This window comes from Ursus maritimus, unplaced genomic scaffold, assembly GCF_017311325.1.
Source record: "Ursus maritimus isolate PB19 unplaced genomic scaffold, ASM1731132v1 scaffold_11, whole genome shotgun sequence".
Lineage (NCBI taxonomy): Eukaryota > Metazoa > Chordata > Mammalia > Carnivora > Ursidae > Ursus > Ursus maritimus.
In genome coordinates, this window is record NW_024423453.1 from 52,224,656 (window position 1) to 52,237,245 (window position 12,590).

The 12,590-nt window shown below is 44.4% G+C and overlaps 1 protein-coding gene across 2 annotated transcripts in view; it reads left to right on the forward strand.

Moving 5' to 3' along the window:
- The first annotated feature begins 11,149 nt into the window (after positions 1 to 11,149).
- Positions 11,150 to 12,590, forward strand: part of CPE (carboxypeptidase E) — a 111,925-nt gene continuing 110,484 nt past the window's right edge. The window contains exon 1 of one of the 2 annotated variants that reach the window (XM_040626420.1): positions 11,150 to 11,540. In XM_040626420.1, the coding sequence (XP_040482354.1) occupies positions 11,234 to 11,540 (307 nt within the window). In that variant the 5' untranslated portion in view covers positions 11,150 to 11,233. The remainder of the gene's footprint in view (positions 11,541 to 12,590) is intronic. The other variant, XM_040626421.1, reaches the window with a different exon arrangement.

The following is a 12,590-nucleotide window of genomic DNA, read 5'->3' on the forward strand; positions in this document are numbered from 1 at the left end:
TTGCCCTCTATTTCCTCTCCTACATAATCCCATCAGTTCAAGGGACCACTTGAGCCCCTTCTCTACATGGTGCTGTTGTTCCGGCCCCGGCTGGCTGTCCAGCCAAGGGTGGGTTAGTCATAGACATCCTGGGACTGGTCACTGAAGTAGTGGATGGAACACCAGAGGTGTCGGGAGACAGCCTGAACACGATAAGGAGACAAGAAACTGCTCCCCAGCAAGAGTAGATTAAAAGAGGGGACAGTGGTTGGACTGCTGGGGTTTCTGCAAGTGTTAAGTAAAATTTAAACAAAGTCAAGGAGTCAACATATTCATTTGCTGAGGCAAGGAACCAGACAGAAAAAATAACACATTGAAACTTGAGAGAATCCTTCATGAAGCAATTTTGAGCAATGTGGCAGCTGAAATTAATTGTTTCACCCAACTAGGAAGGCTTAATGACTCAATGTGTTTGGTAACACTTCCTGCCACACGTGGGTTCCTAAGCAGCTGGGGTGTGGTGTGTTCTGAATCTGTGAATTAATTAGTTATTGGAATTTTTATTGTATATTATTTTCAAGGTGTTAAAAATACTCAACAAGTCAGTTCTTAACAGGACATGTTTTATCTAGATTTCAATTCTGCTACCTCCTAATTGAAATAAACTCTGATTGTTTCTAGCGAGAGAACACGTATATCGCTGGACAAAGCAGGCTTTTCTCTCCACACTGGAGAGTGAGCTCTGAGCTCTTCTCTGGCAGGGACTACATGTTAATCTGTTTACATTCCTCACTGACCACAACCCACCAAGTAACTACCAAGTACCTGACATAGAGTGGGTTCTAAATAAAAGTTTGTTGAATGAATGAATGAATGAATGAATGAATTGAAAGCCCATGCCTTGGAAATGATGCTCTCTTTCTCCATCAGCCTGACTTCATCACTTCTTGTTTATATAAACTTGTACTAATTATTTAACATCTCTAAATTTAGTCTTCTTATTTGTAAAATGTGGTACAAGGGGGAAGGTTCCAGCCAATAATTCGCATAGTGCTTAGTTTAGAGATTGTAGATATTGGGGCGCCTGGGTGGCTCGGGCAGTTAAGCGTCTCCCTTTGGCTCAGGTTATGATCCCAGGGTCCTCGGATGGACCTCTGCGTGGGGCTCCCAGCTCAGCGGGGAGTCTGCCTCTCACTCTCCCTCTGCCCCTCCCCCTGCTCATGCTCTCTCTCCCCTCCCCACCTCAAATCAATAAATAAATTCTTTAAAAAAAGATTGTAGATATTAAGTCTATTAGGGATGATATTCTTCTTTTAGAGGTAGATTGGTTATTTCCTTAAAATCACTGAAGTTTAAAAGGCGTAAAGTTCTTGTGGACATATATCTCATTGTTTTCAAAAAATATTTATTAAACCTCTTTATAGGTTAGACTCTGGTGGTAGGAACTTACCCTCACAGTGCTCATCTTCTCTAGGAGAGAAAAAAGAACATAAGTAAAGAAACAGCATTTGGTGATGAATGTGTTGAAGGCAGTGGACAAGAAGCTATGACGGATGGTCCCCGGGAGTGCCCACTGCGCATAGAGGTCCTAAGGGAGTGGCTCTGGAGGAGATGGGTGAGGTAGGCGGGAGATAGATTCTGCGGACTAGGAAAGTCGCGGTAAGGAGTTGGGAATTTATCCCAAGTACATTGGAAAGCTCCTGGGAAGTTTTAGCAGGAGGGTGATATAATCTGATTTACATTTTGAAAATGGACTACAGTATGAACAATAAATTTGGGGTGGGCAGGTACAGAAACAGGGGAATCAGGAGGCAATCGCAATTGTTGATGTGAGATAAGTTAGCGACTGAGATTAGGGTGGTGGCAGTGGTCATGGCAAGAAGGGGGGGATGCCATCTATCTGTCTATCTATCTATCTATCTATCTATCTATCTATCTATCTATCTATCATCTATCTATCATCTGATGTATCTATACATATATATCTATATATCTATATATATCTATATATCGGATAGAATTGATGGAAATTGTTGATGTGGAGCATGGGGAAAAAGGGAAGATCGAGGCTGTCAACTGGAATTTTATTGAACAAATAGAAAAAATGTCTTTATTTATTGATTTGAGAGAGATATCAAGGGTGTGAGTGGGGTGGAGGGAGAGGGAGAATCCCAAGCAGACTCCATGCTCAATGTGGAGCCTGATGTGGGGCTGGATCTCACCACCCTGAGATCACAACCTGAGCCGAAACCAAGAGTTGGATGCCTAACTGACTGCAATACCCAGGCGCCCTGAAAATGAGGCCATTTCTGAGGTGAAATACACTGGGAGAAACACAGGGGTTTTGTGTGTGTGTGGGGTGGGGTGGGTGGGCGGGTGGGTGGTTGTGTGTCGGGAAGGGGTGTGGGGACCACACTTTGACCAGAGTATTAAAGATCCAAGTAGAAATGATTATCAATTATAATGAAAGAGTCGTGCACTGCTGTGGGCATCTGGGCAATGCTTAGAGTTACCACTGGAGATTCCTGAGCACCTTAACTTGATCCAGAATTAAATACCTTATTTATTTACAAGATTTATTAACTTATAAATTTTAAAAATGCATAAGAACTAGGAAGATCGGTAGGGGAAGAAAGGGATAAAGAAAGGGGGGGTAATCATAAGGGGGAATGAAACATGAGAGACTATGGACTATGAGAAACAAACTGAGGGCTTCAGAGGGGAGAGGGGTGGGGGAATGGGATAGACCGGTGATGGGTAGTAAGGAGGGCATGTATTGCATGGTGCACTGGGTGTTATACGCAACTAATGAATCATCGAACTTTACATCGGAAACCGGGGATGTACTGTATGGTGACTAACATAATATAATAAAAAAACATTAAAAAATGTATAAGATGGCCAACATCTTACAGTTAAAGAGAAAACCAATCACCTTTTGTGACATTTGTCTCATGAGAGCATGGCACTTGATTTTCATTTTGGTAATTTCATTCCCAAACATGGGTATATAAGAGAAAATGCACTTTTGATTTTTTTCTATGTATGATATTAGTGGAAAAATTAGAGGCTAAAAAGCAATACCTTCCCTTAGCTACTAGGGCTTACTATAACATTTTATAAGCAAGTTATTATATTATCTTTTTTATTTCATTTTTGGTATTTTTAAAAAAGATTTTTTAAAATTTATTTGACGGAGAGAGAGAGAGAGCTCGAGCAGGGAGGACAGGGAGAGGGAGAAGCAGGCTCCCGGCTGAGCAGGGAGCCCAGTGTGGGGCTCCATCTCAGGACCCAGAGATCATGACCTGAGCCAAAGGCAGACGCTTAACTGTCTGAACCACCCAGGTGCCTCATGGTATCTTTTATTTTAAAGAGCAGAGTATGTCATTTTAATTTAAGTCTCAAGAACACCACATTTTATTATTGTTAAAGGCACAGAAATAATAATTTTTTCATAGACGGGAGGAAAACACAGAAATTCAATTCGTTCTTGGCTCCCAGGAACATGCTGAGACTTTGGATTTATGATACATTTTCCTGAAAGAGAATCAGCTCAGGTCCAAAAAATTAAATGAAGGGGCGATTCTAAAATATAACTTTGAGTTAATAACATTTCTCTTTGATCTTGCGTATCCCTGCTTTTGAATTTATTCTCCATGACTTCAAGTGGCTTATCTGTGAAATGTGGATAATAAAATGAGGTCATCGTGAGAATCTAGCTGGAAAACGCAGGAGAAACATTTTGTAATCATTGAAATGCCTTATAAATGTTATGCTTTTGTTTTTGTTAGGCTACTGCGTGTCTTGCATTAGTTACAAAGATTCCTCAATTTGAATTAGGATTAATCATCCATAAGGAAGGTAAATTTCCTACACTTTTCCTACTAAAGTAGATGAAGTTTATAAAGTTTCTGAGGCCCTTGAATAGAGATAGTACTGGATTTTCAACCACCTTGCTTTTGCTTTTTCTTCCCTTCTCTCTCTCTTTTTAAAGTAGACTCCACATCCAGCACGGAGCCCAATGTGAAGCTCGAACTCATGACCCTGAGATCAAGACCTGAGCTGAAATCAAGAGTCCGAGGCTTAACTGACTGAGCCACCCAGCTGACCCTCTTCCTCTGTCTTCTTATTCTTTCTTATTCCCTTTCCCCCACTCCTCTTCTTCCTCTGCTTTTGTTCTCTCTTTCACTATTTCTCTCTCTCTCCATGATATACTCCCCACGCTTTGCCTACACAAATCTGAGCTAAGTTCTCATCTGAACTCTATTCTTTTGACCACAGGATTCCCACCAAAAGAGACAAGCTGTGAAGTCACTTGCGAGAAGGCAAACCTGGCCCCAAGACCTAGGCTCAGCCACCGATGGGACTCTGCTGGGAAGTGACCACTCCATGCCTCCAGGCCCTTCATCTACCCAGTGGAATGATCCATCCTCTCCTGAGCTACCTATCTGAGGATGCAGACCCCCGGAGTAAATCGGGCCACCACGTGGGGAGCAAACCAAGCCCCCTTCTTCAGTAACTCGGACTGACTCCACATACGGGTTACTTTTCAACAAAAGGGTCAATACAAGTGTTGTGTTCAGGGTGTAGGAGAATCCTGACTTAACTTCAAAGACCATAATCGGTCAGAACTGAGGTGCGTAACAGCAATAATTACATCATGGTACTCTATGGAAGCCATCGCTGTTGGTGAATATTGGTTGAGTGCCCACTTGATGAATGTGCTGTATATTTTTTTTCTTTTTTGCTAATAACACTATGACTGACCACTCACCCACCTACAGCCATCTGACCCAGGCTTCAGTGGAGCTGGGTTTGTTGTCACAAAACTTCTCTGAAATTAAGGGCGTAGTCTGGTCATGAATGAGAGGCTAGTTTGTTTTGCTCTCTGTGTACGTGATTAACCTCATTAATTTTGACTGAATTAGCATCTTGGTCAGTCCATCTAGTAGCAGAGAGGCTTCCAAAATGTTGGGCAGGAGATATTCTGTAGTCCTGTGAAGAAGTGAGCAGCTTTCACTAAATAAGAGACTGTTTCGCCCCAATGTCTTGTAAGTTGTATGAAACAAAGAGGTGAACCGCTTTCTTTTTTGGACACTTGAGATTTAAAAAGGTGCAAGAAATATGATGGATTGAAAAGTAACCCAATAGATAAGGCCTGGTTGTTGTTTATGGTGAAAGATTCCCGTACTTGTTCGTCCGTCTCTGTAATAGTTCGCATTCCTGAGCACCATAAAGTGTTAGCATCCCGTATCATCAAGTTATTCTGCATTGTTTGTACTGGTCAACTTCCAGCAGCTGAGGGGAAAACCAGTCATTCTTTGGCAATGGGAATTGGCAATCTGATTTTCATTCCAGCAGTTTGGTTTCCAAAGGTAAGAACCTAATAGAAAACCCACTTTTCTTTCCTGAATATTGTATTTGTAGTGTGGTAGAATTGAAATTATAATACAGACAATAATAATGGAGAGAGAAATAGAAACTACATTGAATAAGTACACAGATCAAATGAGAAAATTGGCAAATGACTTATGTTTTATGCAAGCGACTTGGAAACTATGGTTGCTGAGTGAAGAGAAGGCTGTGGTGGTTGGGTCACACTGAGGAAAGGCTCCTGAAGGAGAAGGCGGGAATCCAGGAGCTTATTGAGTAAGCAGAACATTGCAAACAAGGGGAGAGGTCTGAGTGCCATAGTTAGGAAGGTACTAATGCCTTCATTCACATGCAATCATATTGACCTATGATTGTGGCTCCGCTGTGGTAGGCTGTGGAGACAAACACGCAAGGAAGGCGGACTCTATCTCTGAGTGGGGGGAATGGATATGGGACTCTGGATCTTGGGAGCAGGGAGGTGATAACTAAAACCGTGAGCATGGGTGAGACTACCCAGAGCCCGTGAAGCAGGAGAACACTAAGCCGAGTGTGGGGCCCTGTGGAAGCCCAGGAAAGGTCAATGAATGTTGAGTCTTATTAGATGCATAGAACCTCCAGAGTAGAATTGAGTGAAAGAGTGAATGAGATGTGACAAAGTTCAGGTGTTTGGGTGTTAGCTGGGGAAAGTGAACTCAAGTCGGAATTTCAGTTTTTTAAAAAAGAGGATAGGTGAGAATGGCGCAGAGGGGAAATGCAAGGAGAGAAAGAGGACCTGAAAGAATAGGAGAGGGGGACTGCCTGGTGGAGGAGAGGAGGACGGAAATAGGTTTAGGGGATAGGGTTGGCCATGGGGGGAGGGAAGACAGAGTAGGAGGTAAGGATGGTGTGTGTGTGTGTGTGTGTGTGTGTGTGTGTGTGTGTGTATAGTTGTAGTTTGGGGGATGGTGGTGCAGGAATTCAAAGTAATAGGTTGGGAGATAAAATGACCTAGTGAAAGAAGCAGCAGGAGATACAAGAAGTTAAGATTTCCCAGGGCTCTCCAATAAAACTCTCTGAGGAAGGTGTTAACCTTAAAAATAAAGCTGCTAATTGTTTCACCAGCAAAAGAGGGGCGTATTCAGGAATAGCACCGAATTTTAATCCAGGACAAGCAAGCTAGGGCAAAGCCATAGGTAAGTCTGGAGAAGTAAAGAGAGGAATGCTCTTTTATGGAGAGGCAGGGGAGGTGTTGGGAGAGGCTGTTATAAACTGAAAGTTCATTGGAGTAAACCAGGAGCTGGTAGTGTAGTGGCTTTTCATTGCCTGAGCTGTAACTGTCTCTCATTGGCTGGGCTGTTGCCAGGGGAGGAAGAAACCTTCCTTCCCTCTGCTGGGATACAAGGTAGTATCTTCCGGCAGGGTCTCTCTCTTCCTATTGCGTCTGCAATGGGCCAGGAGCGGTAGGGCTGCGAGCTCCCTCTGCTGGCCTCCTGACTCCATCCTAAGCAAGGTTCCCTTTTACTAATTTTCACAAAGGGGATGTCAGCTTTGGTTTTGATCCACTGAGTGATGGACATTGACAGGATGGTAGATAGTGTAATTAAGGTGAATGATGAAGCAGGTGGTTTTGGCAGCGAGATTTAAAAACTTGGATTAACCAGCGGTGGAGAAGAGTCCTATCCTGGGAAGGATGTTGCCGTAGTCCAGGCAAAGAAATAACCAGTGAGTGTTGGGACCACAGGATTAACCATGAAGATAAATCACAAGGAATAATTTTAGAAGATTGGAATGTAAGATCTGTCAGCTGTCCAATACAGTTGTCACTAACCACGAGTGGCTATTGAGCATTTTAAATACGGCTAGTTTGAATTGCACTGAAGTGCTATGATGTAAACCACACTGATTTCGAAGACTTGGTATGGAAAAATATTTCATTAATAGATTCTAAATTGATTGCAAGCTGAGATGATAATATTTAGGGTATATTGGGTTAAGCAAAATTTATTATTAAAATTAATTTCACCTGTTCCTTTTTGCTTTTTAAAAACATGGCTATTAGAACATTTAAAATTACACACATGGTTCACATTACGTTTTTGGACAATGCTGCTGCGAGGTCGGTAATTCTGGGGTGGCCTCTAGGATATAGTACAAGATAGAGCTGTAGAAAAACACTGATAAACCCTTTGGACTACGTTCAATTTGAGTCGGTAATTCGATATTTAGGTGGTGATAGTTGTAGAGGGAGTACTGTCAGTACTGATTGAAGAATGCATTTGGTTGTGACCCGTCTGCTCTGGTACACATCTACCTTCTTACCTAATGCAACTGGAACATTTAGTGCCTTGGTTAATGGGGAAAAATAATCAGTGGAAGAGGAAAATCATAAAAAAATGAAGCGTACAAGCACAATTTAAATAGTCTATTTAAATTTAGCATATAAGCATATGCTCACCCATTGGCTGGTTCTTGGTTGTTTTAGGAACAAGGCCTTTACAGGATAATGCTTTTCCTACTGTTATGGCGGTAACAGTGTCAGGTTCTTTATGGTAAAGTAACAGGTGTGGGGACAAATCTAAGAGTAGAAGTTTTAGAGATTTTTATAAGTTTTCCTCAGCCCTTCCCTGTTTCCTCATCCACGTCTAATTCCACTTTAAAAATTCAAGTGCATCCAAAGCTTTCAACTTTTTATTACTCTTGCGTTTATCCATTTGACACAACCACACATGGAAGTGGCATGAAGTGATGTAGAAGTGATGCAGGAAATGGAGGCTTGGGTAGTTTAAGTATGCCCATACAGATGTTCACAAGTGACATGAAAAAGGATCTCTCTCTCTCTCTCTCTCGCACATACACAATTTTAAATGTAAGTTGCATACTAGACTGAACTCTGGCTACACAACGTCAAACACATTAGAGACTTAGCATGCAAGATTTTCTGTCTAGCAGTGAGGATGAGTATGTAACCTTCTATATAACTGTCTATGAAGCCACAAACAAGTAATACACACTCCAGCGGGAGTGACCTACACCTAAAATAGCCCAGAAGTTCAAAGACCAAGTTTTAATGCCTTTGAACTGATTCCTTGGTGTTTGCGGTATGCTCCCAAATAGGCAAGGAGCTTTAACATCTATCAGATGAGCAGGGATTTTTTTTTCTAAAAAAACAAAAACAAAACAAAACAAAACAACCCTTCCAGAATCATAGTATTTTTAATTTTATTTTATTCTGTTTTATTTTAAAGATTTCACCCATTTGAAAGAGGGAGAGAGTGAGAGCATGGGGGGCGGGGGGCAGAGGGAGAAGCAGACTCCCTGCTGAGCAGGGATTCCCCATATGGGACTTGATCCTCAGTATCATGACCTGAGCCGAAGGCAGACGCTCAACGTACTAAGCCAGCCGGGTGCCCCAAGAATCACAGCATTTCAGATCTGAAAAAGGCCTTGGAAAACATGTAGGACAGTCTTTCTCAAAGTGCGGTTGTCAGTCAAACAGCAAAATCAGAAATACCTGGTGCTCCTGTTAAAACCTGGAGCCTCACTAATACAGGGAACACAGCTCAGAACTCCCGCGGTGATGGGGGCTTGGGAAGCTGCACATTTTACAAACTCGCGGCATGATTCTACTGCACCCAAATGAGTAATCCAGTCAAAACCTTTTGTTTTATACTTAAAGGAAACAAACTTCTAAGATGCAAAGAGATTCCCCCTTAAGTGACTCTACATAGCTATTAAAATTCCATCCACTTAAAAAAAAAGCAAAAGCGACCCATAAAATTGAAATTTGGGAAAAAATAGAAAGCACCCCCGTTGTTTAAAGAGATAGCCAGCTAAAGGGCAGCACAAGACTTCAATCGCTATTATGTTGCTCATGTGTGTAGTCACTAGTCCATATGCCCCACCTAGCCGCAAATTCGTGTGGTTACCTTAAATTGCTAACATGAAAATCTTAACTTCCCACTTCTGAAGTTACTGGTTTTAGCTACTCTGTCTTCTTTTTCTGGGTTTCTAAGGTTGCTCTTTTGGGCATGATTTTAGAAATGTAATTATAACTCTGGTTTTATTCTTCTGGACTATGTAATCAAACACAGACGGGTCATAGTGGAACATATAACATTCTTAGCTCTGCTACATTGACAAGGAACGTGGCTGGCTTCAAATCTAACTGAGTGGCGTGTCTTCCTAGTGGCAGCTTCCTGCCCCCCCCAAAAATCCAGAAAAGATGCTGTAGGAAATGTAGGCAGAGGGGTGTGGAACCTGTTTTTCCAGAAACATTTTTCTTTTGATCCAATAAACTCATTTAAATGTCATTTTCTGGGAGAAAATGTTTATTCAGTGTGATGCCTTGTTAGACAGGTGGAGAAAGAGCAAGTTAAGGAAAAAAAAAGTCTCGGGGCGTCTGCCTTCAGCTCAGGGCATGATCTCGGAGTTCTGGGATCAAGCCCCGCATCAGGCTCCTCCGCTGGGAGCCTGCTTCTTTCTCTCCCACTCCCACTCCCCCGCTTGTGTTCCCTCTCTAGTTGGCTGTCTCTCCCTCTGTTAAATAAATAAATAAAATCTTAAAAGAAAAAAAAAGAAAAAAAGTCTAACACGGAAAATTACCCTCATGGTGTCCAATCTTTTTGCTTGATTGGAGTACTCGATGGATTATTTATTTATTTAGATTTGCACTGTTCTTAAATCCAAATGGCAACCTCTTCAGAATAACATGTTTCAGAATTGCTCCAGGAATAGAAATTTTGTCTAAAGGCTGGGCATTTAAAGCTCTAAGTGATTATATATTTTTACAATAACTTTAGGAGGGTTATGAAGGCATTATCCCTCATGATTGGAGTTTTCTTTCTATCACAGGATTTAATCTTTTTATTTTTGAATTTGTTCTTGAAAAAAATCAGCCCCAATCAAGCATTCAGATGACTGCAGTCCTGGCCAACATTCTGGTTACCATCTATTAAGAAACTCTAAGCCAGAACTACCCAGATAAACTGCTCCTGAAAGATTTAATCATAATTCAAACTAAATCCATTGTCCAGTGCACACCCAGTGTTGTACTTTGTTTTTCCAAGGGTTGCTACAGAAGGGGGTTGGCACAGGCACTGCCAAATGACAGCCTTATCGTTTTTTTCCCCCTGAAAGAATCCAGGAATGTGTGTTTAATACAATTAAAGACACTATCTGCAAAATGATAGAATGCATTTTTATTCTCTTAAACCTCTAAATCAAAGTGCACAATATTCTGTTTTCCATCCGGACCTTGCAATAAATGCAAACCCAACTTTTGGGTTTGTGTTTGGACTATCAATACCGTCATTAAAGATACGTCATAGGGAAAGGGTAAGTGGCTGCCAATCCTTCCTCCCCCCCCCTTTTTTTTCTGGAATATTCTCTAATTATTGGTGCATCCAAGATGGAAACCCTGGTCGGCTTAGAACAGATGTTACTTTAAAAGGCTCCCCCAGCAATCCAAGAGTATTTTTCCACACGCAATGTCTTGGGTCTGTCAATGACAATAACGTTCCCAAACGCTGCCCGTAGCTGTCACTTCACCTGCGTCGTCCCCGGCGCCATTTGGCTGTGGACGCGGTTCCGAGCCAAGCACGCAAGCCGCCCTCCCCATCCCCGCCGACTCCCGCCGGCGCGCGCCGGCCCCCTCCTCGCAGTGGTTTCTCCTGCAGCTCCCCTGGGCTCGGCGGCCAGTAGTGCGGCCCGCCCAGCCGCCGCTTCGCCCCTCTCCTCTGGGTGGCCCCCGCGCGCGCCGGCGCTCAGTCGGCCCGGGAAGGTGAGGCGTGCGGAGGCTGCTGCGGAACTTGGCGCCCGCCGCAGCGCCGGCCGGCAGAGTCCCGGAGTCCAGACAAAAGAGGCCGCGGGCGCAGGGAGGCACGGGCGGCGGCGGCGCGGGGCGATGGCCGCGCGAGGAGGCCGGGCGCTGCTGGCGCTGTGCGGGGCGCTGGCCGCCTGCGGGTGGCTGCTGGGCGCCGGAGCCCAGGAGCCCGGGGCGCCCGCGGCGGGCATGAGGCGGCGCCGGCGGCTGCAGCAGGAGGACGGCATCTCCTTCGAGTACCACCGTTACCCCGAGCTGCGCGAGGCGCTGGTGTCCGTGTGGCTGCAGTGCACCGCCATCAGCAGGATCTACACGGTGGGGCGCAGCTTCGAGGGCCGGGAGCTCCTGGTCATCGAGCTGTCCGACAACCCCGGTGTCCACGAGCCTGGTAAGGGCGCTGCACCCTGCCATCTCTGGGGGCGTCTCGGAGGGCCGCGGAGGCTTGGACCGCTGGCGGTGGGGGCAGGAGGGAAAGAGGTGGGCCCAGGGGTGATTTTTGGGAAAGGGCGCCTGGGGTGGAAGGTGACAAGTGGAGGGAGGAATGGAGATGGACATGAACCTGACCTAGAGCGTTGCGGGTTGCCGGGTTCCCCATCTCTGCGGTCCTTCCTGCCACCCCCCCCCCCCCAAGCCTTGAGCCCACCCGCAGCCCTTAGTTCACCCCATAGTGAGCTTGGGCCCGGGGGGGGGCGGGAGGGGTGGAGGTAGGAGCGCGAAGTACGCAAATCCGCACGCAAGCAAAATCCGGCGGTCAGTCTCACTTCGCTTTATCAAAGACCGGAGGGAATGATTGAGAGTCCTCAGAGAGGAGGTCGACCTTCCTTGCAGCCAAGAGTAGAAAGATAAGGTGCAGAAGTCAGGGACTTAGAGGAAACGAGAAAGAGTCCTTTCTCATTTGTTTCCTCATTTCCAGAGGACGAGCTTATTGGGTCCTGCAGGCTCTGCATACCCATCCCTACTTGTACGTGCGTATTAGGTATGCGCGCCTCTGTGGGCGCTCCAGGAGGGTGAAAGATACGGGCAACACTGGGTGGTGGTGGGTGCAGACGCATAGGTCTTCCTTCCAGGGTGGAAAAGTAGCCTCTGACTGGTATTTCCATTCTGAAACTGCATACGGCCTAAGGAAAAAAGGAATATCCCAATTTCTCTGCTTTAGCCAGTTGAGATGAGTAGTTCGTGACCAGGTTTTTATTTCAACTGATGTCGCCATATAGCCGTCGTACGCATCTTCCTTCTGAGTATGTCAAGGCACGTTTTATTTACGTTAAATGTGATTCATTTGGTATTAATAAATGGATTTAAAAATGTGCTTGGGGCTTTTTTCACTATGCTTCTGCTCTTTGGAAATGATGTAACTCTTCAAATGATATAAGGCCTGGTTTTAGTAAACGTACTGTTAAAATAATCTGGGCTAATAACATTAGCATAGGATGCTTGA